This window comes from Gopherus flavomarginatus, chromosome 7 (assembly GCF_025201925.1).
Source record: "Gopherus flavomarginatus isolate rGopFla2 chromosome 7, rGopFla2.mat.asm, whole genome shotgun sequence".
Lineage (NCBI taxonomy): Eukaryota > Metazoa > Chordata > Testudines > Testudinidae > Gopherus > Gopherus flavomarginatus.
The window spans coordinates 565,013-590,533 of record NC_066623.1 but is presented as its reverse complement, the minus strand read 5'-3'; the positions used below and the strand labels follow the sequence as shown (position 1 = coordinate 590,533).

The 25,521-nt window shown below is 47.3% G+C and overlaps 1 protein-coding gene across 4 annotated transcripts in view; it reads right to left on the bottom strand.

The window, feature by feature from the left end:
- Nucleotides 1-1,235: 1,235 nt before the first annotated feature.
- Nucleotides 1,236-25,521, bottom strand: part of BRD8 (bromodomain containing 8) — a 25,295-nt gene continuing 1,009 nt past the window's right edge. The window contains exons 3-22 of one of the 4 annotated variants that reach the window (XM_050962334.1): nt 23,343-23,412; nt 22,715-22,764; nt 19,967-20,089; nt 19,727-19,807; nt 19,163-19,227; nt 18,256-18,392; nt 17,685-17,900; nt 14,606-14,750; nt 13,208-13,417; nt 12,464-12,744; nt 10,895-11,347; nt 10,419-10,512; nt 10,176-10,213; nt 9,583-9,797; nt 9,100-9,192; nt 8,740-8,808; nt 5,569-5,746; nt 5,087-5,191; nt 4,118-4,162; nt 1,236-1,656 (exon numbers count right to left, since the gene is read on the bottom strand). In XM_050962334.1, the coding sequence (XP_050818291.1) occupies nt 1,597-1,656; nt 4,118-4,162; nt 5,087-5,191; nt 5,569-5,746; nt 8,740-8,808; nt 9,100-9,192; nt 9,583-9,797; nt 10,176-10,213; nt 10,419-10,512; nt 10,895-11,347; nt 12,464-12,744; nt 13,208-13,417; nt 14,606-14,750; nt 17,685-17,900; nt 18,256-18,392; nt 19,163-19,227; nt 19,727-19,807; nt 19,967-20,089; nt 22,715-22,764; nt 23,343-23,412 (2,728 nt within the window). In that variant the 3' untranslated portion in view covers nt 1,236-1,596. Of the gene's footprint in view, nt 1,657-4,117; nt 4,163-5,086; nt 5,192-5,568; nt 5,747-8,739; nt 8,809-9,099; nt 9,193-9,582; nt 9,798-10,175; nt 10,214-10,418; nt 10,513-10,894; nt 11,348-12,463; nt 12,745-13,207; nt 13,418-14,605; nt 14,751-17,684; nt 17,901-18,255; nt 18,393-19,162; nt 19,228-19,726; nt 19,848-19,966; nt 20,090-22,714; nt 22,765-23,342; nt 23,413-25,521 lie in introns of those variants that run through there. The other 3 variants (XM_050962336.1, XM_050962335.1, XM_050962337.1) reach the window with 3 other exon arrangements.

Genomic DNA, 25,521 nt, shown 5'->3' with positions numbered 1-25,521 from the left:
TCAGGACTGGAAAAATGCCTGAGCTCTTTGCCTCTCACTGCAAATCTGTTTAGTTTATCAAAAAAATTGAGAGATGACGATTACAGTCTATAAAGTACCTTCAAAGGGAGAAAATATATGATTCAAAAAGGCTCTCTAATTTAATAGAGATGGGTATAGAAAGGACCAGTCGTTTGAAACTGAAGCCAGACAAATTCAGATTAGACAAATTTTAACAGTGAGGTTGATTATCGATTAGAACAAACTACCAACAGCAGCTGTAGATTTGCCCTCTCTTCATGTCTTCAAATTAAGATTGGATGCCTTTAGTGAAACAAATGATTTGATTCAGTATAGGGCTAACCAGTGAAACACAGGTTGCCAGACTAGATGATCTAATGGGCTTTTCTGGCTTTACATTCTTGACTCTCTGGGCTGGTCTACACTACTGAGGGGAAGGGGAAAAGTCAATCTAAGTTATGCAACTTCAGCAATGTGAATAACGTAGCTGAAGTCAACGTACTTTGATCTACTTACCGTGGTGTCTTCAGAAGACGCTCTCCTGTTGAGTCCCCTTGCGCTTCTCGTTCAGGTGGAGTACCAGAGTTGATGCTAGAATGATCGGTGGTCGATTTATCGTGTCTGTCTATACTAGACACAATAATTGACCCCTACTGGATCGATCGCTGCCCATCGATCCGGCCAGTAGTGTAGACAAGCCCTCTGGCTCCTGCATCCCTGGGTGAAAGGACTAAATATAGTGTGGGCCACAGGGTGGGTAAATGTGTAAAGCAGCCCATTCCCCTGCCTACTGCAAACTGAGGAAGCAGCAAGTACAGTCCAAAAGAAAACCTGAAGAAGTTACGCCTATGGGGGTCACGTGAGGAATGTACATTTACAGTGCCTAAGTCTCAAATTAGACTTTTAATGCTGAGGTTCTGACAATTTCTTGCAGATTAAAGAGCCTCTAGGTCTTCTTCATAAGAGTAAGGTCATATCCTGATGCACCTGTCTGAATTTCCTCTCCTCCTTTCCCCAATACGGTGAAACATTCCGGGCATTAGATGCTGTTCTCCAATCCAGAGGTGGCCACATTTCAGTCGCTGGTGCTATATGCAAGTAACTGGAAAGTACTTCAGGATCCATGAATATGAGAAGTGCTGTGCACATGATTCTAAATCAGTTTGATTTCCTTCAGCAGATGTCAGTGATGCACACAGATACGAGTCAATACAAATACATTACACACACACACCCTAGATTCTCATCCATGCTTTATTATACACATTTACACTTCACTGATAAAAATCTGTACACTTCACATTACAGTATGTCCTAGCCACCAGCGAGCTAGCTAACACTGGACATAGACGTGGCCAGAGACTGCTGCCCTAGAACAGGCAGTGGGAGCTGCTCTTCCTTTCCAAAGAAGTTTCTTCAGTTTACACTTATCAGAGAGGACATTATTTTCCATGCAGATGAGCCAGGACAGTGGAACAGGCCCCAGCAAGAATCTTGCCTGCATTCAGCTCTTCCCCTGTTCTGTGAGATGGGTAGGCATAGTGCTCCCGCCTTGGCTCGGGATGCCAAGTAGTGCCTTGCCTCCCGCCTACATCCTCATTTCTTCATCTTCATGTCAGCCTCAATGGCACAGCGACGCCCTCTGGTTCCCCCATCCTAATCAAGATGCAAACAAAAAGGAAAAAAGGTCTAATATTAGCAAGGATGGAAAAAGCTTCCTTCCCTACGCAAGGAACTGGGAACCTGCACAGATGGAAGACACAGCTCTCTCTGCTTACTGAAAGCTAGGGGAGGGAAAGTACACTGCTGTCTGCTGTAAGACAGGCAGGGGAGACTTCCCTGAAGATCCTCCTACAAGAGTCAATGTGGGTCTAAATATATGAATTCCCACTGGGGACTCAGAATCCCAATGCCTCTATGGTCTACTGAAAGCAGGAAGAGACAGAAGTTTGGCTGCTTCTCACCTGGAGAGAGAGGCTTTTTGGGGCCAACACACAGTGCTGCTTTTTATTACGTGAAACATTCCAGATGATCTGTTCAAGTGGGAAGAGAGGACTGTGGGCTAACATACCTGACCAGCTGCTCATCCCTACAGGAAGTGTTCCTCCAGCTGGGTGACCCTGGCTCTAGCTCCCTAGCTTCTCCGCACAGCTACTCTCCATGAATGCAAGGCAACTGGAGGGCTTCTTCTCATCGGATCCCTCTCTCTCTGGCTGACATGCTGCCTCTGCTGAAATGCTTCTCTATCTAACAGATGTGTGAGAAAACAAACCCTCAAAACTTTTGTTCCAAGCTCGAGGGCTTGAGCTCCCAGGAAAGGAAATGCTTTTCCGGGCTCTCTCAGATAACCAGAGTGGCACACCAGAGGTGCCTACAGAGGACTGTGGTTGCTTCCTGATCCGTGAAACGAACAGAAAGATCAGATCAGATCCCACCCCATCCTGTAGCCTGCTCACAGTGCCCTGGACGGGAGGAGGAGGGCTTGTATATGTGCATGAACAGGTGTGAAGTTTATAAGAATCTGTAGTGCTGCATTTGACCCATTGTAATAACTGGGGTCTAGCAGGCCCATCCCAATGTGGAGCTCAACTGGGGAAGAGTGCATAAACTTTATTAAATGTTCCAGTCACCCATAAACAATGTGTATAGGAAAAGATACGAAAGTCTAAACAAAAAGGTCTACTGTATTAACATCATGTTTGGTAAACAAGAGTTTGGGACTGGAAATCAATGGACCAAAACCATGTGTGGGAAATTAGGCCTAAGTGGTGTAAAAGACCACCGGGGACCAGCTATTCTGCCCATCACTCCCTCTTGGGTCCTAAAAAAAAAAAAAAGGACCAACAAACAGGGAGAATCAAGCTGGCTGGCAGCCACCACCACTGTCTCCTGGAACCCTGGGATCCACTGTTACGCCTGTGTCATCTTGATCCTGAGGGGTGTTCTGATCAGACCTGGCCAGAGAGAGCGACCCAGATGACACTGTGACCTCTACCGGCTTCAGCTAAATCCTAAACCCCACCTGCTATGGGAGACTTTGGTTCCTTTTGTCAATCCTCCTCAGGTGTCCGTATCCTTCCTCACCTTATTTCTTCTCTTTCCTATCCATTTCCTTGTGTCTTCTGTTTAACAGACTGGCTTCGCCGACCAAGAGTGCATGTTTTGTAACATTGCGATCAAAGGTTGCTAAAAGCAATGCCCTAATCAGCCCAGAGGTACAAGTTTGCCAGGTTTTGGAATGGGCGATAAGACCACGTGCAGGGCCTGTGTTTCTCTAGCAGTAAGGCTGCAAGTCAGAGTCAGCACCAGAAGCTGCATTTCAGAGAGGTTGGTTCACATAACGATCTCAGAGCTATTCTAACCAGTGTCTCCATGCACCCCAACGTCTTGGAGTATTTGACCCTCTTCTGAATTTGCTGTTCTTTTCTGTGTGCGTGCGTGTGTGGTTTTCTTCTAAAGGAAACAGGATCAGACTTTAACAACTCCAGCCCATCTCAACTAATTTTCTCTTTCCCCCCACAAAAGGACAGTTATTACCATTCTTTAATTCCATATAAAAGACTGGCAGTTCTCCTTAAACTCTCTACTGCTAAATGGAAAGGGAATTGGGGATATTGTTCAACTGACATCCCTACCTAATACTTTACATGTTTTTCCTTCATTATTGCATCTTTGATAAAATGTTAAAAAGTTTTTTAATGAACTAAGATGGCCAAGGTCTCTGTTACACCCCAAGCCTTGTTTAACTGTTTAATGTATTATGACAGGGTCCCTTTAACACCTTTGACTCTCTAGGCCCATGTATTCCACAGAAATCAGCACAACAGATCTGTCTTCCCATTTACGTGGTGAGAAACTAGGACAAAAATTATGGGAGAAAAAGGGAAGGAGAACACAGTGCTGCAACCCCGCAAATCAGAAGGAAAGGCAAAAGCACCTCTCAACCCTGAGGATAATGGGACTGAGAAGTCTCTTATTTGATGATCCTAGATATACATCCACTAGTTTAACACATTGCTACAATGCCATAGATTCTGTCACAGTGCCACAATCCCCCAGACAAGGATCCAGCAGTACCTTTCAACTCAGTTACCTACCGCAGTCACTCAATACTTACAAAGAGAGAGAGAAGGAAGGCAGGAGAGCCCATGGGGACGCTGTCCTGTCAAAAGGCCAGAGAGATTTACTGATCAGATTGTACAGATATGAACATGAACACACCCTCCAGAAGCCATACAACCTGCATACTCATAAAGGCAGAGAAGCAGGCAACTCCAAGTTCCCCTCCCACAAGGTATCTTGCACAAATAACTAGGGAAAAAGGAAGGACCAGCAAGTGAGGATTCTGTGACAGCAAGAACGCTTGGACAGAACGCTTGGACAGGAGTTTCCCTTCACTCCACCATGTCGTTTCCAATCAAGGTCTGCTGCATCCCAACACCACTTCGGTGCTCTGTGCACTTGGCCTCGATTTCCCACAGCATCTATGTAGTTCCCAGATGACAGGACACATCAGTTGCTATCATTTGGGATGATTTAATCAAGACTGGATGCCTAGCTAAGATATACATTACTTCAGCCACAAGTTAAGCTTGATGCAAGAATCACTGTGTGAGGTTCTCTGGCCTGCACCACACATAAGATCAGACTAGATGATAGCAGTCCCTTCTGGCCCTAAAATCTGCAAACCAGACCATCCAAGGGAGGGACACGGGAGCATTTCTCCAGTTTTTGATTTTCCACCCCAATCTCCCTGACAGGCAGGGACTCCTTCAAACAACCCCCTGCTTCTTTAAGGTTCTGATTATTACTTTAATACATACAAAGGACAGAACGATCACAACTGCTGGGGTGATTCACAAAAGTTGTCTCCTTGGTAATCTACAGCTGCTACTTCTAAACTAATGGAAGGTCACGTTTCCAGAGAGGTTTGTTCACATAAGGATCTCAGAGCTAATCTAATCCCAAGTGCATTCATGCACCCAGTGTCTGTGATTAGGTGACCCTCTTCTGCAGCTCTGTAGGATCCTCCTGAAGGAATCACTCTCACACAAAAGCATGAGCCCCAGCCTCCTTTTCCCCTCACCTTCTCTGAAGGATCTTGTTTCCGAGTGGAATCTCGTCCACGCAGGCTCTTTGCACTGATCCCGGACTCTGATGTCTGCATGATCAGCTGTGTGGCCAGAAATTGCTGCATGAAACAACATTCAGTTATTACGGTATCAAGTGAAACAAGTTCAGTTAGTGGCATTACTCCCACAAATCATAAGGTTGAGAATGACCAGTTTGGAGGTGGCTTCAATTTCTAGTTTGCTTCTCAGCTCCCCTGATTGCCCTAAAGAGCCACAAATCACTCTGAGGGAGAGTAAAAAAGCCACACAAACTCATCAACTTAACTTTGATTCCTATCAGCTGGGACTTGCCAACCCAGTGGGAAATTCCAGATGGCACAAAATAGCAGCAGGTACTCAGAGCCGAGTAGCCTCTTCCTACAGATCTGCTCAGTACCTCCCATAACAACCAGTGTATGAGTTCTGTCCAACACTGCACCACAACTCAAGCTTTTACCTGAATCTGCTCCAAGACGTCTCGCTGCATCTCCACAGCCATGTGGTATACATCATGGTCAGAACTGTTGTACATGACTGCATTCTGGAACATCAGCATGATATCACGCTGGAACTCAGCTGTGGTTCGGATCAGACCATTCTCAATATTTTTCTTAATGGTAGATAAATCCATTGGCCTGTGAATGAAATGCAGTTAGAAGCAGCAGTAAGAGAAACTAACATTGTCTATCCTCTACAACTCTTCTCTTCCAGACAAGCTTGGTCTAGATAATTAGTCCTGCCACGAGTGCAGGGGACTGGAATAGGTGATCTCTTGAGGTGCCTTCCAGTTTTATGATTCTATGTCAGGAATCCAATCACTTCAGCTAATCTGTCTAGCACCGTCATGGTCAAACAGGCCTTCCCTGACGTCAATAGTTCTAGACTCAAGACAGGAAATGAGATGAGATGGCATCTTCTGAATGGGTTCGAAGAGAGCTTTAATTCATAGCAACTCTGGAGCTGGACTGTGGGGTGTCCAGAGGTGTTTGCTTCTGGCATTAATGAAAGGGGAGGAGGGAAGCTAGTGAAGAGCTCACAGATGGTGCGGGAGACACTGCTTGAGCTGGGCGGGTGGTTCCAGTAATATATTTGAAGAGACAGTTGCCTGGCAGTATGTAGATGACAGCAGATTAACTCTTTAAAGGAGCTGGGTTTCCTGTTAACAGTGTTCAGTCTGCCCCTCCACTGACTATTGGGTTCATTCAGATTAAGTCATATCACTGGACAGGAAGTGGGAGTGTGCCAATAAAATCTGCAGATGACACAGTGTTAGGAAATTTTGCCAATATGGAAGACTGGAATATATCATATCATACAAGAAGATTCAGATGACCTTGAAAACTGGAGCAATACAAATGGAATGAAATTTAATAGTGCAAAGTCAGGCACTTAAGGACTAACAACAAAAATTTTTGCTATAAACTAGTAATTTATCAGTTTGAAGCAACATAGGAGGAAAAAGTCCTGGGTGTGTGGGTTGATCATAGGATGACCATGAGTCACCAATGTGACGCATCTGTGAAAAAAGTTAATGCAAATCCAGGTGGATGCATCAGATGAATTATTTCTAATAGAGACTGGGAAGCATTACCACTGTACAAGGCACTGGTAAGACTACCCCAGAATACTGTGTGCAATTCTGGTGTCCCATTTTTAAGAAAGATGAACTCCCGACTGGAATAGGTGAAGAGAAGAGTTACTAGGATGATCAGAGGAATGGAGATTGCCTTATAAGAGGAAACTTAAGGAGCTTGGCTTGTTAAGTCTAACAAAACAAAGGCTTAGGGGAGATATCATTGCCATCCATAAATATATCACGGGGTAAACATGGGAGGAGAAGGGCCAGTGTTCGCACGAGAACTAATGGATATAACCGGCTATCAACAAGGAAATTGGAGGAAAGTTTCTAACCATCAGAGAAGTGAAATTCTGGGACAGCCTTTCAAGAAGAACAGTGGGCACAGACAACCTAACCTATTTCAAGACTGAGCTTGAAAAGGTTTATGGAGGAGATTGTGGCAGGAGCCAGGAAAAGGTGTCTGGCCTGTGAAAGAAATGCCTAAAACAACATTTAGGGTGAGAAATTACTACTTGTACCAGTTTCTTTAGTGATCTGAGCTTAGTTTGTGTGTTTGTTTGCTCAGTAATCTGCTTTGATCAGTTTGCTATCACTTATAATCACTTTATTAACTCCAAAGGATGGTGCTTGTTTTTATTTTCTTTAAACCAGTTTGTGCAATTCATAAGTGGCGGGGGGGATGCTGTGCACATCTTCCTCCACATTGAGGGAGGGGGTGGATTTCATGAGCTTGCGCTGTGCAGATCTCTGTGCAGCAAAAGACAATACAGTTTTGCGTTTGCATCCCAGAGGGGGTGTGCACTTGAGTGCTGGGCAATTACCACACAGAGCAGACTTCAGTGTCTGTCTTTCTGCAGCTGGGCGTGTCCCTACCGGTGTGTGGGCTGGAGGAGGCCTAGGACAGGGTGAGGGAGCCCAGGCTGGTGGAACAGATGGGCTCAGTGGTATCCCTGGTGGCACCCGGGGGAAGGGGGGGGGGCAGAAAAACTCATCACAGGGATGGTATGATGAGGTTGCCTATAATGGCATATGACTCATCCACAACTGCTAACTGCAAGTATCTCCGGTGGCTGGAGACAGCATACTAGAGGGGGAGGGCTCCAAATTACTACAAAGAATTCTTTCCTAGGTGTCTGGCTGGTAGGTCTTGCCACATGCTCAGGGTCTAACTGATGGCCCTATTTGGGGTAGGAAGGAATTTTTCTCCAGGTCAGATTAGCAGAGACTCTGAGCAGTTGTCACCTCCCTCTGCAGGGCTGGGCATGGGTCACTTGCAGGTTTGAACTAGAGTAAATGGTGGATTCTCTGTAACTTGGAGTCTTTAAATCAAGACTAGAGGACTCAAAAATCTCAGAATTTATGGGCCCATTACTGGAGTGGGCAGATGAGCTTCTGTGGCCTCAGATGTGCAGGTGAGACTAGATGATGAAGATAGATTCATAGACTTTAAAGCCAGAAGGGACTAAGGCCTGGTCTACACTTGGGGGGGGGGGGGGGGGAGGGGAAGAGAGAATCGATCTAAGTTATGCAACTTCAGCTACATGAATAACATAGCTGAAATCGACGTACTTAGATTGACTTACTGTGGTGTCTTCACCGCAGTGAGTTGACTGCTGCCGCTCCAACGACTCCGCCTGCGCCTCTCACAGCGGCGGCATACAGGAGAGCACTCGGGGATCGATTTATCATGTCTAGACTAGACACGATAAATCAACCCCTGCTGGATCGATAGCTGCCCACCGATCCAGCAGGTAGTGTAGACATGCCCTCCTGTCCTAACTTAGGGTAACAGCCATTTACTGTACCACAGACACACTGTTCTGAACACGACTGCTGTGCACTCCCATCCAGTCTGAGAACAGACACACTTTTGTAAATGAACATGTACCTGTCCTGGGGAAGCCTTTTTCTCACTGACTGATGATGGAAATGAGTTTCTTTTCCCACTTTGCAATCTGACTGTGTGCTGAGGCTTATTACTCCCGTCAGAGACTCCAATACAGACAAGTCAGACAGAATCTGATGGCAGACCAGAGCTGGGCCACTTACCTCTGCACAATACTGTGGTAGCCTGGTGCTATATCATCGGTCACAGGCTGAAGGAAGACATTGGCATATCTGCAGAGAGAAGGAGGCAACTGTGAGCAGTCAGTCTCCTCGCTGGTAGCAGTGAACACCTGGTCAGAGGCTGGAGCATGCTCTGCACAGACAGAACCACTAAGCACTTGTTTCACACAAAGATGCACTTCTGGTCAAACGCCACCAGACAGATGTGGGGAGTGGAAAATCCCTCACCCAAGCACTAGCAGAGACCAGCCGAGGGCACAGACAGCAGATAATTTCCCTCTTCAGCTTGCTGGGCACAAGCCACCTCTTCCTGCCAGTCCACATGGGATCAAGTTCACTTACCTGTGATTGGCTGCTGCTCTCCAAACTAGCATAATAGCTTTTTTCCAGATCTTCTGGGCTTGAATTGCTTCCTGGTCCTCACTGCAAACAGAGCTAAGGAGATAAGGATGCCTGTCAGAGTGGGATGCACTGAAGCCCCTAGCCAAATGCACAGGTCAGTGCCCAGTGCAAGACTTCCTTCAACAAGCTCCAATGTTGCCTTGCAGCAGCAGCCTAAGTTCAGTGAGCCCTGGATCTACCCACATTGCTCCGTGCAAGCCAAAGAAAGGACGCTGCACCAGTCTCCTGGGAGCTGGCTCAATGGAGTTGTCTGCACAATGCTCCTGGGAGTAAAGAGACCACAGGAGCCAGACAGATCAGCAGATATCTCCACCACAGGCCCATTCAACCAGCATCACAAAGAAATGAGATAATCCCAAACTCGTTCCCCAGCATGGACTGAGATTTGCATTGTGGGTGGCTGAAGGTTTCACTGATACTCACAACTGCGAGGAGGCAGGGCTGCTGGGGATGGAATCAGCTAGTGTGTGAGACTGCAAAGGTGCATTATGGATACTGAAGCCATCATCACTCTCACTCACGGGGGGCTCATTATCCATTTCCGATAGGTACCCCTCACCCTGGTCTTCCTCCTTGGGTTCCTCCAGACTGGCAGCTTCACTGGCACCATCCTCATCATCATCTTCACCCTGAGCATCCTGAGATATAGGATCAAATTCCACCAGTTTACCTAATCAAAATGCAGCTATCAGTAACAATGCCTGCATCACAGCCTCCAAAGACGACTGTTTCAGTAAGCAGAATGGAGCCCTTTATCACAGCTGCTAGCCAGTTCTAGGGGCATTTACACAAACACTTAAATCCCTGCCACAAAGCATTACAAGGGCCCGGAGTGAGTTCCTCTAAGCTATAGATATCAGAGGCAGATGCATATTAGTGCCCCCTTCTACTCAGCACAAGGGTGTGCCACCGGTTTTCCTATCCACTGTGTGGGAGCTGAGAAGCAGCAGCAGCAGCAACATAATGGCATCAAACTCACTTTAACCACTGGACTCAAGAAGTTCAAGGCCAATTACCTTCCCAAAGACAGCTCGGGTCTCTTCCTTCATCGACTCTGAGAGGAAAAGGCAAAGAGCAAAATTTTCATTCCTAGGAGTAGTTTTTAGAACAACCCCTCCTGCACCAATACCCTCCTCTCCCAAATTAATTATTCCCTATTTCTGCATAGATTATCTTCACCCCCATGCTGAACCAGACCACTAAAGTCCATTCAGCTAGTAAGTTGCAGGTAAAAAGATATCCTAGCCTAGTTACATTACCTGACAGCTCAAATTTGTGCTGAACATCAGCCTGTGACGAGTCATCACTTGCATTTAGGACATTTGGAGGGGATGAATCTTCATCAGGTGGCATCTTGAGGGAACAGAAATGCACAGATTTAAGTGTTCATGTCAGCTTCCTTCAGAGCATGGCGTATAGGTGAGTATCTCACTACTCCAAACCCAAACCCAGACAGTAGGTTTTCACAGAATGCCATGACAACAGGAATTCTGCACACAGACTGGCAGCAGACAGAGCAAAGATCTATCTATTGTACGTCGAGGGCTTCAAAGATCTAGCACAGCAATAGTCATAACCCACAGGGGAAGAGTCACTGCTCTGCTCCACGTGTACTCACTGATGAAGCATCTCCAAAAACAGGGGTCCATCCCTTCTCTGAACTGCTTTTCCTTGCCTGTCAGCTCTTACCTGCTTTCAATCACACCAGCCCAAGACAGCCTCCCCACCTACATACCTCTATCTTCACTGTACTGTGTGTTGCTGATTCTCCCTTGGCTGATTCTGTCTCTGTTTCAGAGCTCTCTCTCACAATAGTAGCCACTTTCTGCTGCTCCTCCATCTCTCGACTCCTGAGCTCAGGTGTTTCTGTTATTTGTATGGCTCCTGCCGTGGTTTCCTCAGAATCCAATTCGTTCTGCTCCAGTTCTGCAGATTCTGTCTTTATTTCTGACCCCAGCTCCCCAATGCTTATTAGGTCTTGGATTTCGTTTGCCTCTGGTTCGTCACAGTCTCGCCTCTCCTGCTTCACCGTCACTGCCACATGGGGGATCTGTGTCTGTTTCTCATGGTCCTGCTGAATCGGATGCTCCCACGGGCCAGTCAAGGCCTGAGGGTCATCAGTCTCTTCACAGAAAGACAAAGCAGCTTCAACTGCTGCTACATCCAGGACTTCAGGATGGTCATCTACCTTTACCAAAACAAAGACACAGCAGCACAAGCAAAGGTCAGCAAGGAGAGCAGAACCCCTGCACTGGTTCAGCCAGAGAGCCCTTCCCACCCAAATACATCTCTACCCAACAGGCCAGGGACGGTGTCCCAGCGCTGAGAAAGCTGCAATGGCTGCACCAGTTTAATTCCTAAACACTAAACCAACGTGCATGAGCAGCAGGTACCACAGGCCGGGGTAGGCTCTGCCTCCCTAAACAGCCTAACGTGGCCCCACCCACACTCTGCATGGAGGCCAGGCCCCTTCCTGTGGTTCCCAATGCTCTGCTCTGCCCTGGCTAGCCTGCTCCTGCAAGGACTCAGGGTGACTGGGGCTGCGCCCGGCCCAGCGCTGGGGGCTGTGTGAGGGTGCTCTAGGGTCCTGCAGGGGAAGGGGGGCAGAAGGGGAGGGGCTAGCCTCCCCCAATGGCTGGGTCACCGGCTGCCCATGCCAACATGGCTTCCCAAAGCCATAAGAGCTGCCTGTTAAAACAGGGGTATTAAGGAGCTGGGAAGAGCCATTATGGAGAAGACATTAAACAGAACCCTACACCCATGGAGGGGCCATATATATTCTGTCTTCAGATGGGTCATTCCCACTTTGGACCAAGTGCATCACAGATTGCTAGCAAGGATTAAAGGTTCCCTACTAACCACTCACTACCGGGTTCCTTGGTCTTGTCAACTACTGAAGGATATGGAGAAATAGGACTCACTGGCCTGTACTTGTGGCCCAGGAGACTCCTTGGCAGAGACTGGGGCCTTCATGCTCAGAAACATGGGGCTTCTGGAATACACAGTGCTAATAGCACTCATCTGTTTGCCTGTCTGGGATCTGTCCCCCATTCAGTGTTGGTGCCAGCTGAAACCCAAGGGTTTCCTCTGAGTGGAACACCACACAGCTGTTGCCAGCATACTAGGGGATTGCCAGGGGACTGGAACGTAATAACTTGGACAGAGAGGGAGAAAATAGGCAGGTGAAGATTGTCAAATGAGCAAGAAATACTTCCTAATCCTGCTTCTGTGTAACAACTAAGACAAATACATCCAGGCCCTGGAGAGAAATGCAGTTGGCTTCCCAGCCTGCTTTGACATTTACCTTGTCCTCAATGATGGCTATAATATCTCCAACAGTTTCAAAGTCCAGCTCTTCCCCAGTATAGGAGACTGCAATGTCCATCTTCTCAGCCAGATCCAGGTCTTCTTTCCCATCCATGCTGTGATCTTTGGAAGGCCCAGCAGCACTGCCAGTACCAGTACCCAGACACTCTTTCTTGATGGAATCAATGATCATGGAGATTTCACTGCTGTCCATAGACACTGTCACTGTGTGGGGATCAGACACTGCCTCCATGGAAACACAAGTGTCTGACTGACTCACTGGATAAGGATAAGAGTGACAACTTAGAGACCAATCAAGTGAAAGCCTGCCAGCATCAGTGACCATTAAGGTGGAAAAGATCATCAGCTTCTCTCACATAGCACAAGCCTACCCACAGCAGTTTGGTCAAAAAGGACAGACACAGGGCAATTTGTTTGCTACCCAATAAGGATGCAAACCAGGAACCTAGCTCTTGCATCATGATCCAGCACGCTATGCAAGCAGCCAGCCCACCCAGCATATTCCCTTGTAAACCCCATGCAGCACCTCTCCTCAGGAACCCCAGCTCAGCCACCTATCTAGGAGTCAGTTTTACATGCCCATGCTTCCTCACTCCCTTCTGGGAACCAGTTTCTGAGGGGAAGTAGAAGCCCCAGCTCACATCTTCCAATCTGCAGAGCCTGAGGGAAGTGCTGCTTTCAAGTACTAAGCCACTCATGAGTGCGTAGTTCAGGAACGCACCTGTCACTACGCTTTCTGGAGTTGCAGCTGGTGGCACAACGGATGGTGCTGACAGTGTGGGCATCATGACAATGGTTGCCTGGGACACAGACTCTACAGGTGGTGGCAGGAGTTTAGCTGGAGGTTCACTGGCAACAGCAGAGAAGGAAGCAAGAGGTGTGGTGAACTGTGCAGGACCAGCTTCTAGAAGCCGAGAAAGAGTAGGAGCACCTAACAGAGTACAAGAGGGAAAAAGCACATGAGCAAGAAGCAACAGCCATTGAGCTCTCCAATGCAATCACCAGACTCTTTACTGACTGACTGCTCCCTCCTGAGGCCAAGGTACTGTAAATGACCTATGGACTGAGAGAGCTATGCTGGTAGTCTGTGTCAAAAGTGCACGACTCTCTAAAGTATGCAGTCTCAGCCAGAACCATGCAGAGACTATGGGAACACCATGTGTTTAGTGTAAAGACTGTAGAGGTTACACCACACATGCAAAAAATGTTAAAGGCCCTCTTCAAAAAACTTGCTGCAAACAGAGAACCACACAGTGCGAACTAGGCAGAATGCAGTTCCTAGTGATCAGAGCGAGGGAAGAATAAAAGAGGGAGATTCTCTTTGCAGGGTATCCCTGAAGGCTGCCTCCTGGTTCAAGGGCTGCTATGCATCTTAAGTACTACTTCCAGCATTAATTTACTGAACCACTTCAGCTCCGATAGCAGGATTCAGAAGATCAGACATTCAGAAAGCAGAATGAGAACACTGGATAGAATAAAACATGTATAAAAGGCATAAACGCTCCTGCTTCAGAAAGCAGGAGCAAACCAGTAACTGACAAAGGGCAGGAGGAAAGCCTCTCATGGACAAGTTGCTCTGTAACTGTTCACTGCAGATATTCTTGCACCTTTTTGTCTACCTGCTCACCCCGGCCTCAGCAACGTACTATCCAACTGCCTCACAATAATTAGTACTTTTTTCCCCCATCACAATACCTTGGAACTGAGGCAAAGGGCAGATTAAATGACTTGCCCAAGTTTACAAGAAGTCCATACCTGGACCAGGTACTGATCCATGTTTCCTATCTACTAGACCATCCTCCCTATCCTGAAGCTTCTGGTGTTGGCCATTGTTTGAGATAAGAGACCAGACTATACGGACCATGATCTGATCCACCCTGGCAATTCCTATCCTGTTTTTGCAGCTTCTTTCTCTGCCAGGATTGGAGTCATTTTAAAGAAAGCAAAGAGGTGTCAATGGACCTCTTAAAAGGAATGTGATGAGCAGAGAGCCTGGCTGGCCTTGGTCCCATTCTGAAAAATGTTTATTATAGAACAGTCTATGAAATTATATTTTGCAGACAAAAGCCTCAGGTTCCCCAGAAGAGAGAACTAAGAAAAGAGAGTCTGCATGGGTTACCTGAAGCAGCAGGTGATGCAGGGACAGCACCAGATGCCAACTGCATTTCCCCACCATGCAGCACTGGAAGGACCCCTCCTACCTCCAGGAGAACTCCTGAGCTATTCATGTGACCAGAAGCCACTGACATCTCGCTTTCACCAACCTGCCAAAGAAGGACACAGATGAAGCTCCTGGGCTGGAGACATGTTAACATCACTGATTCTCCCCTAGATATGGCACCCATTACTATATCCATCAATCTGTGAATCAGAGCCTCTTCTGCACATTTCAACCCAGTCCAGCCCCTAACTGAGGTGCATCAGCTTTCACACAAACATGGCTGGTTCAAATATTTGATTACAAACATTTGAAAACGATGCCATGTGGCTGTCTGTTACCTTGGAAGTCAGACTGAGTGCATTATTTGCTCTGCTCTAGTCCCTCTACCCAAGGATCCCAAACTGCTTTACAAGTATCAGCGTATTTAGTCCCACAACCCCTTAAGTGGCAAGGAAATAACCTCTTTGCATGTGGGGAAACTGAGGCACTGAGAGGAGCAGTAACATGCTCGAGGTTACACAATGAGCCAATGACAGAGTTGAGAATAAATGCCAAATGGCATTGTTAATGCAAGAAACCCCTTCTAATACTTAAACTGCCACACATCTAACTCTGTTTTCCCCATATCTTAAGTTGGCATAAGGCTGGCTGAGAAGTCCAGAGAACAGCACAGAATAGTTACCCAAGCCAACTGCATTTCTGCAAGTGGAGAGGGCTGGGAGTGAGACAGCAGCCCTCTCCACCTGCCTCTCTGACAGAGAAAGGGGTAAGGCAACCTCAAAGCCTCTCACTTCCTTGTGCACTTCCTTGTGCCCCGCGGCTGCGGGCAGCCCAGAGCCCTTTGAATCCCGGCCGCGGCTGGGATTTAAAGGGCTCTGGGCTCCCCGCGGCTGCGGGCAGCCCAGAGCCCTTTGATTCCCCGCCGCGGACCGCAGTGACCCTCTGCGGGCAGCATGTGGCCTGAAGGCCGCATGTTGTGCAGACCTGCTCTAACACTAGGGCTCCCAACATCACTAACACCAGTAAGGTTGAACTGGTGTTAGCAACAGTGATGATTTTAACAACTACCTAGGCTATGGATATGAGCCACTGAGGGATAAGTCCAGGACAGAATAAACCAGACTGAATCCTAGTCTCTCAGTTTTTAAATGCATAAAGGGCATTTATTTGATCTCCCTACTTATAAGTTAACCTGATGATGTTGAAAATTAAAATTCAGCTTTGGGCTAGGGTGACCAGATAGCAAGTGTAAAAAACTGGGACATTTTTTTTTCGGGGCAGGAGGTGGAGGAGGGGAATAATTGCCTATATAAGACAAAACCTGTAATATTGGGACCTTTGGTCACCCTAAGCCCAGGGCTCCCTAACACAGCTCAGCTGACTCAAGTCCTATTAACCCTGCGCTTAAACTGCGGTGCAGACTCACCCAAAATGGCCACTGACTCTCTCACCTGGCTTTATAACCGCCCCTACCCCCGCTGCAGGAGATAGTGGGGACGGGAGGGGCACATGGAAAACTGCATCGCATCGATGCACCACTTGCCCCTGCTCTCTGTTGCGGCCCCCTCAGTGCCCTCCTTGCCTCCAGCCGCTGCAGGCTGCAAGCCCCGGCCAAATGCCCTTGTTGGGTCACGGCTGCTAGTAGGCAGGGGCCCGGGAAGCTATATATCCCACTGGTGCATGTGGCGCCTGATAGTGAACGGAGCCCACATGCCATAGGGAGCTGTATGCATGGTGAGTGGTGAGCAGAGCTACACAGTCTGTGGGGCAGGGCAGTGCCAGGGCCCCCTTTAGCCGCCCAGAGCCAGAAGGTGGCGGAGGCTCCCCCAGTAGTGCTGCGCCACCGCTCTGGGGCAGGCTTCTCCCCCAACTCACAACCGTGCTGGCTCGCTGCGCTCCCCAGGATGGTGGGAGCCCGGGGCAGCACTCTCCAGTGCTCTGCATGGGCCCCTGACCTTAAGAGCCAGAAGGGTGGCAAGGTGGGGAGCCCCGGCAGTGATTACCTGGAGCCGCTCCTAGGAAGCATCCGGCAGGTCCCTCTGGCTCCTAGGGTCGGCTGGGTGGGGGGGCAAGGAGGGCTCTCTGCCTGCTGCCAGCGCCTGCAAGCCCCACCCCTGAAGCTCTGATTGGGCAAAAGGGAGCCGGTGCAGCACACGGAGACCCACTCCGCCTCTGTGCCCAGGGGCTGCCAGCACTGCAGGCTCCTGCCGGTGGGCAGGCGCGCCACCATGAGTTGCCCCAGGAAGCACCGCCTTGCCAGCCCCGGCACTTTGTCAGTGATGGTGAGCAGTTCCTAATATCAGGACAAAGGGCGTCCCGACCGATGTGCAGCTGGGACACACAAAAAATGTGTTAAAATCGGGACATCTGATCACCCTACTTTGGGCTGAGATGCAGTCAAGCTATATCACCCCAAAGGGAAACAGATACAAGGCTGTAAAAATCAAACCTCTAAGTAGACCAACTAGAGGTTCTGCTCTGATCTCCCTTTTGAGTGTCACTCAAGAGCACAGTCTGCTACTCCAACTCTTCAGGTCCCAAAGGGATAGCTAGCTTTCAGAGGGCTGGTCTTCACTACCAGGGTGAGCTGGCCTAAGTTACATTACTCCACCTATGTGAATAACGTAGCTGAAGTCAACCTATTGCAGTGTCTACACTGCGCTGCATTGACAGGAGAAGCTCTCCTGCTGACTTACAGTGGAGTACCCAGGTTGACCAGAGAAAGCTCTGCCATCGATTTAGTGGGGCTTCACTAGACCAGCTAAATTGACAACCGCCGCATCGATTTCAGCAGCTGGTAGTGAAGACAAGCCAAGAGTTACCTGACCTCTTCAGTCCTGAATTCACAGTACCACCAGGAAAGAGTTCTACCTTTGTGGCTCACAAGCTTTAATTACAGCTTTAGAATTTTCCCTGTGCTGGAACCTTGCAAGATCTGGATGGTTTTTGAAGCCCTTTACAGCTCCCCTATTCAGCGTGAGAGTCTGAAGGATAAATTCATCAGTATGCTTGTATATGCGAGCAGAGCGCTCCATACCAGCCTGGGACTTGTGGGGAGGAGGCTGCCCTTCTTCAGTAGCTCCGAGAGCAGAGGGGAAGGAGGTGGAGTTGCTTTCTGTCCCAGCATCTTTTTCTGGGGTGAATCATCAGTGACTGGGGTTATGGGGGCATCCAGGGGAGCTGAGCCTGGAGGGGTGTCAGGGATCCCAATGAAGGAGGCAACTGGGGTGCTGGGCAGTGTCCCTGGAGTTACCTGAGAAAGAAAAACCACACTGTTCAAAGCCACACCTTCACCATACTGACTAGACCCACTTATTCCTTCCCCCAAGGCCACTGACCCAGCACACCCCAGGGACCTGCTCCATTCATTCACTGCACCCGCTCCGGGCATGTGCCTCCACCTTTTCACTCCCTGCCTTTGCCCCAGATCCCTGCTCCACTACCTCATCACAGACACTGAAGGGAATTTGTACCCTGGATGATACTGCACACAGGCCATACTACAGCACTAAGATAGGGAAAGCACTACAAGGCAAGGGGCCCTCCCAAGCTGCACAGAGTCCCCCAGTCCCTGCTGCTTTCTCTCTTACCATGGTAAGCATCCTTACCCCTGGGCTGGTCTCCTCCACAGCTTGCTGAGATAAGTCCCCTAGAGCATAGTCCCTTCCAGGGGAGGTTGAACCTGCAGGAGAGCGGACCATCACGCCGGTTAACCTTCGAGGGGGATTCTTAACTGCCTGACGAGCTGGAAAAGAATGGAAAGGAAGTGAGACCCCTAAAGCTCCAGCTGGGAAACTTCTTCAGAATCAGTTCTGCTTCTGGCCTAGAAGCCACCACCAAATGAACCACTTCAGTTACAGTGACTGTCACAGAATCATCTAATTCAACTCCTACATCACAGCAAGGCTGACCATCATACGCCATCCCTAATGAATGGCTGATGGATCCCTGCTCTGAACCTGTCCAGTGGCAGGATCCTGCACAAGCTCCCCTAGCACTGGATCCATGGCGGAACTGTTTCGAAACCTACTAAGTTGTTCTGAGTATTTAAACCACCTTTCTGCTGCTGCACCTTCAGGCATGAATGCAAGTTTTATCTTCCAAGACTAATTAGAGTCTCTTCTTCCTGGTCTATTTCTAATATTCCTTATCAGGCCATTCTCCTGCTTTCCCTCAGGTGCCTTTTCTGCAAAGGAGTGCATCCAGCTTTCCCCCTTACCTAATGGGGCATTTTTATTCTACGGGTTCCTCTTTGAACTCTCCTCATTTTGCCTTTTTACAATATGGCGTTGAAAATTGTGTGCAGCCCTCTCCCTCCTAACCCTGAGCCAAGGAGAGCAGAGTACCCAGGTTCTTCCTACTTGGGTCTCTGCAGGTTCCTTCCTTTCTCAGGGCTCCAGCTTAAATTCAGCCCAGATTTTTTTTTTTAAATAAGAAAGAGCTCCTTTGTGTGTGCGTGCGTGCATGTGTGAGAGGAGAGGGGTGGTGGTGGGGAAGCAAACAGTCCCATCTCACCCTGATAAGCAGCATCTGTAGCCTTCCTCTTCACCTCTGCCTCCTCCTCTTCCATTTTTTTCTTCCTGAACAAAGTAAACAAAGTACTTGGTGGCACAATGCCCCTGGAACCCAAAAACCACCTGGTGCCTCCCCCAGGGCCATCAGGTCACAGACACCTGACCTATAGCCTTCATATGTCAACGAGACATCCCTGCTAGCTAAGGCCCGATTGCCCTGAGCAAATGGGAAGTCAGGTTCCAGTCAGGGAATGAGACATTCCAGGGAATCTCACTCTCAGCTCTACACCCAGGATATGCCAACAGGACACTGTAAGCCTGCACCAGGCTCCTTATGCCAATGCTGGAGAGCTCCAAGAGACACTTCATATTGGATGGTGCTCCCATTCCAAATTTAACCCTTAAAAGCCAGAGCATCTGTCCAGCTTAGCTGTTCCTCTCAAGCCTGGGAGTGCAATGAGAGAGAGAGAGAGAGAGAGAAAAGGGGGAATATCCCCAAGCCCAAGGGCTCTGAGAAGTACAATCTCAGGGGGAATTGGAACAGGGAAATAATAAGATAACCCACACCACAATGTCATTGCACAGCTCCTCCAGTCTGCTATCCATGTGCCCAGCCTGGATCAACTCTGCATCCTTCTTCAGCTGCCTGCAAACAGACACAGCACCACCTCAGCTCCACACCAAGCCTGTAATGTACACCCTCTTATTCCCTTTACTTTCCCCTGCTGCACTCACTCTCTCTCAGGGCAGCTTTGCTGCTCACAGCCTTCAGTCAGGACCAGAGCCTGACCTCCCTAATATGTACCTATACTTCTCCTGTGTCTCCTTGATCACTTTCTTCAACTCCTCAACTCGTTCTGCTGTCAGTTTCCGCACGATGACATCTTCCACAGTTTCCACAACCTCCCCTTTCTCACCACGTTTTCTCCTACACAACAAGGACAGGAAAATTACATAATTACCAACCACAGGAACACCCCGTCCTCCTATAAACACCATCTGCTGCCCACACAGCTCCACCAGTCCAGCCATGCCCTAACAGCTTCTTCCTTCCCAACTAATTTAGTCTGTCATAAACAGATAGCTAAGGGTTAATGTTCTTTTACCTGTAAAGGGGTAACACCAGTAACCTGAAACACCTGACCAGAGGACCAATCAGGAAACAAGACTTTTTCAAATCTGGGTGGAGGGAAGTTTTGGGGGCGAGTTCTTTGTTTTGTGTCTGTGCCCTCTCGGCTCTGAGAGTGATTTTTCTATCTCCTGGCTTTCTAATCTTCTGTTTCCAAGTTGTAAGTACAAGGATAGTAAGACAATAGGTTTATATTGTTTTCTTTTGTATTTACATGTGTGTAGTTGCTGGAATGTGTTAAATTGTATTCTTTTGGAATAAGGCTGTTTATTCACTTTCTTTCTTAAGCAATTGACCCTGTATATTCTCACCTTGATACAGAGACTATATATTATGTCCTTTTTCACTCTTTTTATATAAAGCTTTCTTTTTAAGACCTGTTGGAGTTTTTCTTTAGTGGGGATTCCAGGGAATTGAGTCTGCAGCTCACCAGGGAATTGGTGGGAGGAAGAAGTCAAGGGGAAAATCTTTGTGTTAGATTTACTAAGCCTGACTTTGCATACCCTCTGGGTGAGGGGGGAAGAGAGGTTAGCTCTCTCAGTACTTGTGTTTCAAGGACTTGAAACAGGGAGGGTGGAATCCCTCTGTTTAGATTCACGGAGCTTGCTTCTGTATATCTCTCCAGGAACCCAGGGAGGGAACACCTGGAGGGGAGGAGGGGGAAGGGAAATGGTTTATTCCCCTTTGTTGTGAGACTCAAGGAATCTGAGTCTTGGGGTCCCCCAGGGAAGGTTTTGGGGAGACCACAGTGAGCTAGGCACTGTATAATTCTTAGCTGGTGGCAGCGATACCAGGTCCAAGCTGGTACCTAAGCTTGGAGGTTTTCATGCTAACACCCATATTTTGGACGCTAAGGTCCAGATCTGGGAAGAAATGTTATGACAAGTCCCCAGCTCAACTCTTCCCCTTCTTCTTTTCCCAGAGAAAATACTGGAACTCAACTGCTCGAACACCCTCCTTCTGACCTAGCCAGGTCTCCTAACTCTGACAATGGCCAGCACCAAATGCTTCAGAAGGTGCAGAAAACCCCATCATGGGGGAAGTTGGTTCCTATCTTCAAACAAAAAGTGGATGACTCATACCCTGAAGCAGGAGGGTTTGCCTTCCTGTCAAATTTTTACCCTAGCTAGTATAACTTCAGATAAGATTCTTCCTATCCACAAATGCTCAACCCTTCTCTTGAATTCTACTCTTTGCTTCAACAACCTGTGCGGTGAGTTCCACATGCTAATTATGCAGTGTAAAAAAAAAATTACTATGAAGTGTTTTCCCTCTAATTTCGTTGGTGTCAAGGGCCAGGATACATGCCCTAGCTCAGAACTTGGGCCTATGACAAGAACAGACTGAAACATTTCAGCCTGAACTATTGCAGTGCTAGTATAGAGGGAAAGAACAGGAGGTTCAGTTGCTCCTCCCTGCACAATCCCAAAATGCTATGGGTATATAAAGAGAAGCACATAGTGAGGAGTGGAAAAAGCTTGAACTTGTTGGATAACATGCACTGACTTTTATACTCCCAGATTCCTTTCTTATTCTGAGCTGTAGTTTTACGCATAAAGCTTTTGGATTATAAGGTGCAATGCATGTGACCAAGGCTTTTTTGTATTAAAAACAAAACTACTTTGGTGCAACACCAGTGGCATATATTTTATGAAATACATCCTTGTTTAATATTACTATTTAATATTGCTGTCCTACTGGGGTGGCATTATGTTACATTATCTTTGGACTGCAACTACCATCAAATACTACTTTGAGGAGCTCTGCTGGGAATTGTGGGCAAGATAATTCAGGAGCCCCACAATACACTATATTATAAAAGGTTGCAGGGAGTGATGTATAGGAATGAACAGAACCATTTCAGGAATAAATGTTACAGTAACCAGTTACAGAAACTTTTAGATCTGAAAGGGTCTAGTCCTCTAAAGTACAAAACTGGAAGAACAGAAAGAGCATTCTACATAAATATTCCTATGCTTACCTCCCTACTGCTCCTCCCTTGGCAGCAGTCACCCTCCCTGCCCAGATATCACTTCCAGTTTCCCTGTCCCTGCCTGCTCCTCCTTTAACAGCTCTGGCAAATGCACTGCCAGATAAACTGTTGAGCCCTCCAAGAGCTGTTGCCAGGGGCGGCTCTAGGCATTTTGCTGTCCCAAGCACAGCAGGCAGGCTGCCTTCTGCGGCTTGCCTGCGGGAGGTCCCCGGTCCTGCGAATTTGGCAGCAGCCTGCAGGAGGTCTGCCGAAGCCGCGGGACCAGCGGACCCTCCACAGGCAAGCCACCAAAGGCAACCTGCCCACCGTCCTCGAGGAGACCGGAAGAGCACCCCCTGCGGCTTGCCGCCCCAAGCACGCCCTTGGCATGCTGGTGCCTGGAGCCGCCCCTGGCTGTTGCAGAAACCATATGCCTCATCCTTTGCACTCACTTGGGGGTCTCTGTTGTCTCCAGAAGCTCCGAATACTGCGATGCACAATGCTAGGGAAAAAACAGAGGGAGTTAGAGCACACACAGAACACTCATCACACGCAACTCCATCAACAAAGCTCATGTGCGCACTGGGCTCCACTCTTCAAAGACCTACCACCTATTGACTGTGTTCTCAGAGGTATGGATTGGAACACAGCTGCATGCACTGGAGTCACATTTATGACTGCAAGTGGGTTCAATGTACCAGGGTTTACTCCCACACCACTCTCTGCTGTCCATATTGATCTGTCAGAGAAAAGAAAAGCAGATTCCCCAGCCTAGTAACATATGTGTTTAAGAAGGGGAATACTAGTTATGAGCAGCAGCTGCAGGATGTTCTCAGTTAGTGCAGCCAAGAATATCTCAAGATAGTGGGTTGGCTAGAATTGTACCAAGACCAGTTCTTCATAGGACATAATTGGGACTAGAAAAATCACAATATTAAAAAAGTGACTCCCTTTCTCCGCCAGATAAACACCTCCTCCCCTGATATCTCAAGTTACTGACCTTCAAGCAGCCATACCCCCAGAAGCCTGTCTTGGTAACAGTTGTAGCCCCTTTCCAAAACTCAAAAGCCAGCATCTTACCTTCTGTGAGAACCAGTCAGGTGGGCGGCCTGGCTCTGCAAAGGGTTTGATAGCTCTGCTGACTGATACCCTGCAAGAAAGAGCAGGTAAAGGACTGAAACTTGCCTCCCTGTCCTCACCAACACATGGAGGAAGGGTGCTAGCCTGTGTGTCTGCTCGCTTGGACATAAAACTTTCCTAGCTACTTAGGAGTATAAGCTCTTTGGGAAAGGTGCTGTGTTTATACAAGACCTAGCACAATAGGGTGCTGGTCCCTGACTGGGCTCCTAGATATTTTGGTAAAACAAATATAAGCTAATGCATTCTTGAGAATTGTCCAATTTTAGCCCTAGGACTGTCAAAGGTATCTGTCCATTTCCAAACAAACAAACTAAAGCTTCCTTAGAAGAAAGTGAGTTTCAGACTCTTGATAATACCCTTATGACAACGTTCCATCACTCTACAAAAACATGCACAGTCGGGGAAAAATCTATGGTAATAAGTACATAAGAACGTAAGAATGGCTATACTGGGTCAGACCAAAGGTCCATCCAGCCCAGTATCCTGTCTGCCAACACTGGCCAATGCCAGGAGCCCCAGATGGAATGAACCTAACAGGTAATGATCAAGTGATCTCTCTCCTGCCATCCATCTCCACCCTCTGACAAACAGAGGCTACGGACACCATTCCTTACCCATCATGGCTAATAGCCATTAATGGACTTAACCTCCATGAATTTATCCAGTTCTCTTTTAAATCCTGTTTAGTTCTAGCCTTCACAACCTCCTCAGGTAAGGAGTTCCACAAGTTGATTGCGCACTGTGTGAAGAACTTCCTTTTATTTGTTTTAAACCTGCTGCCCATTAATTTCATTTGGCGGCCCCTACTTCTTATATTATGGGACCAAGTAAATAACTTCCCCTTATTCACTTTCTCCACACCACTCATGATTTTATAGACCTCTATTATACCCCCCACCCCCATCTCCTCTTTTCCAAGCTGAACAGTCCTAGCCTCTTTAATCTCTCCTCATATGGGACCGTTCCAAACCCCTAATCATTTTAGTTGCCCTTCTCTGAACCTTTTCTAGAGCCAGTATCTCTTTTTTGAAATGAGACCCCATCTGTATGCAGTATTCAAGATGTGGGCATACCATGGATTTATATAAGAATAAGATATTCTCTATCCCTTTTTAAATGATTCCTAACATCCTGTTTGCTTTTTTGACTGCTGCTGCACACTGTGTGGACACCTTCAGAGAACTATCCATGATGACTCCAAGATCTTCCCTGATTAGTTGTGGCTAAATTATCCCCCATCATATTGTATGTATAGTTGGGTTATTTTTTCCCACGTGCACTACTTTATATTTATCCACATTAAATTTCATTTGCCATTCTGTTGCCCAATCACTTAAGTTTTGTGAAATCTTTTTGAAGTTCTTCACAGTAGGGCTGTCAATTAATTGCGGTTAACTCACAGGATTAACTCAAAAAAATTAATTGCGATTAATCGCAATTTTAATCACACTATTAAATAACAGAATACCAGTTAAAATTTATTAAATATTTTGGATGTTCCTCTATATTTTCATATATATTGTATTCTGTGTTGTAATTGAAATCAAAGTATATATAATTTAATAGTATTTTTCAGTTCACTTCATACAAGTACTGTAGTGCAATCTTTGTTGTGAAAGTGCAACTTACAAATGTAGATTTTTTTTGTTACATAACTGCACTCAAAAACAAAACAATGTAAAACTTCAGAGCCTACAAGTCCGTTCAGTCCTACTTCTCTGTTCAGCCAATTGCTAACACAAACAAATTTGTTTATATTTACAGGAGATAATGCTGCCCTCTTCTTATTTACACATGGACACATGTCCCCTGGAATGGTGGTTCAAGCATGAAGGGACATATGAATCACCAGCACATCTAGCACAAATATCTTGCAATGCCAGTTACAACAGTGCCATGAGAACACCTGTTCTCATTTTCAGGTGACACTGTAAACAAGTGGACAGCATTATCTCCTACAAATGTAAACAAATTTGTCTGTATGAGCAATGGGCTGAGCAAGAAGTAGGACTGAGTGGACTTGCAGGCTTAAAATTTTACATTGTTTTATTTTTTAAAGCAGTTTTTTTTGTACATAATTTTACATTTGTATGTTCAACTTCCACGATAAAGAGATTGC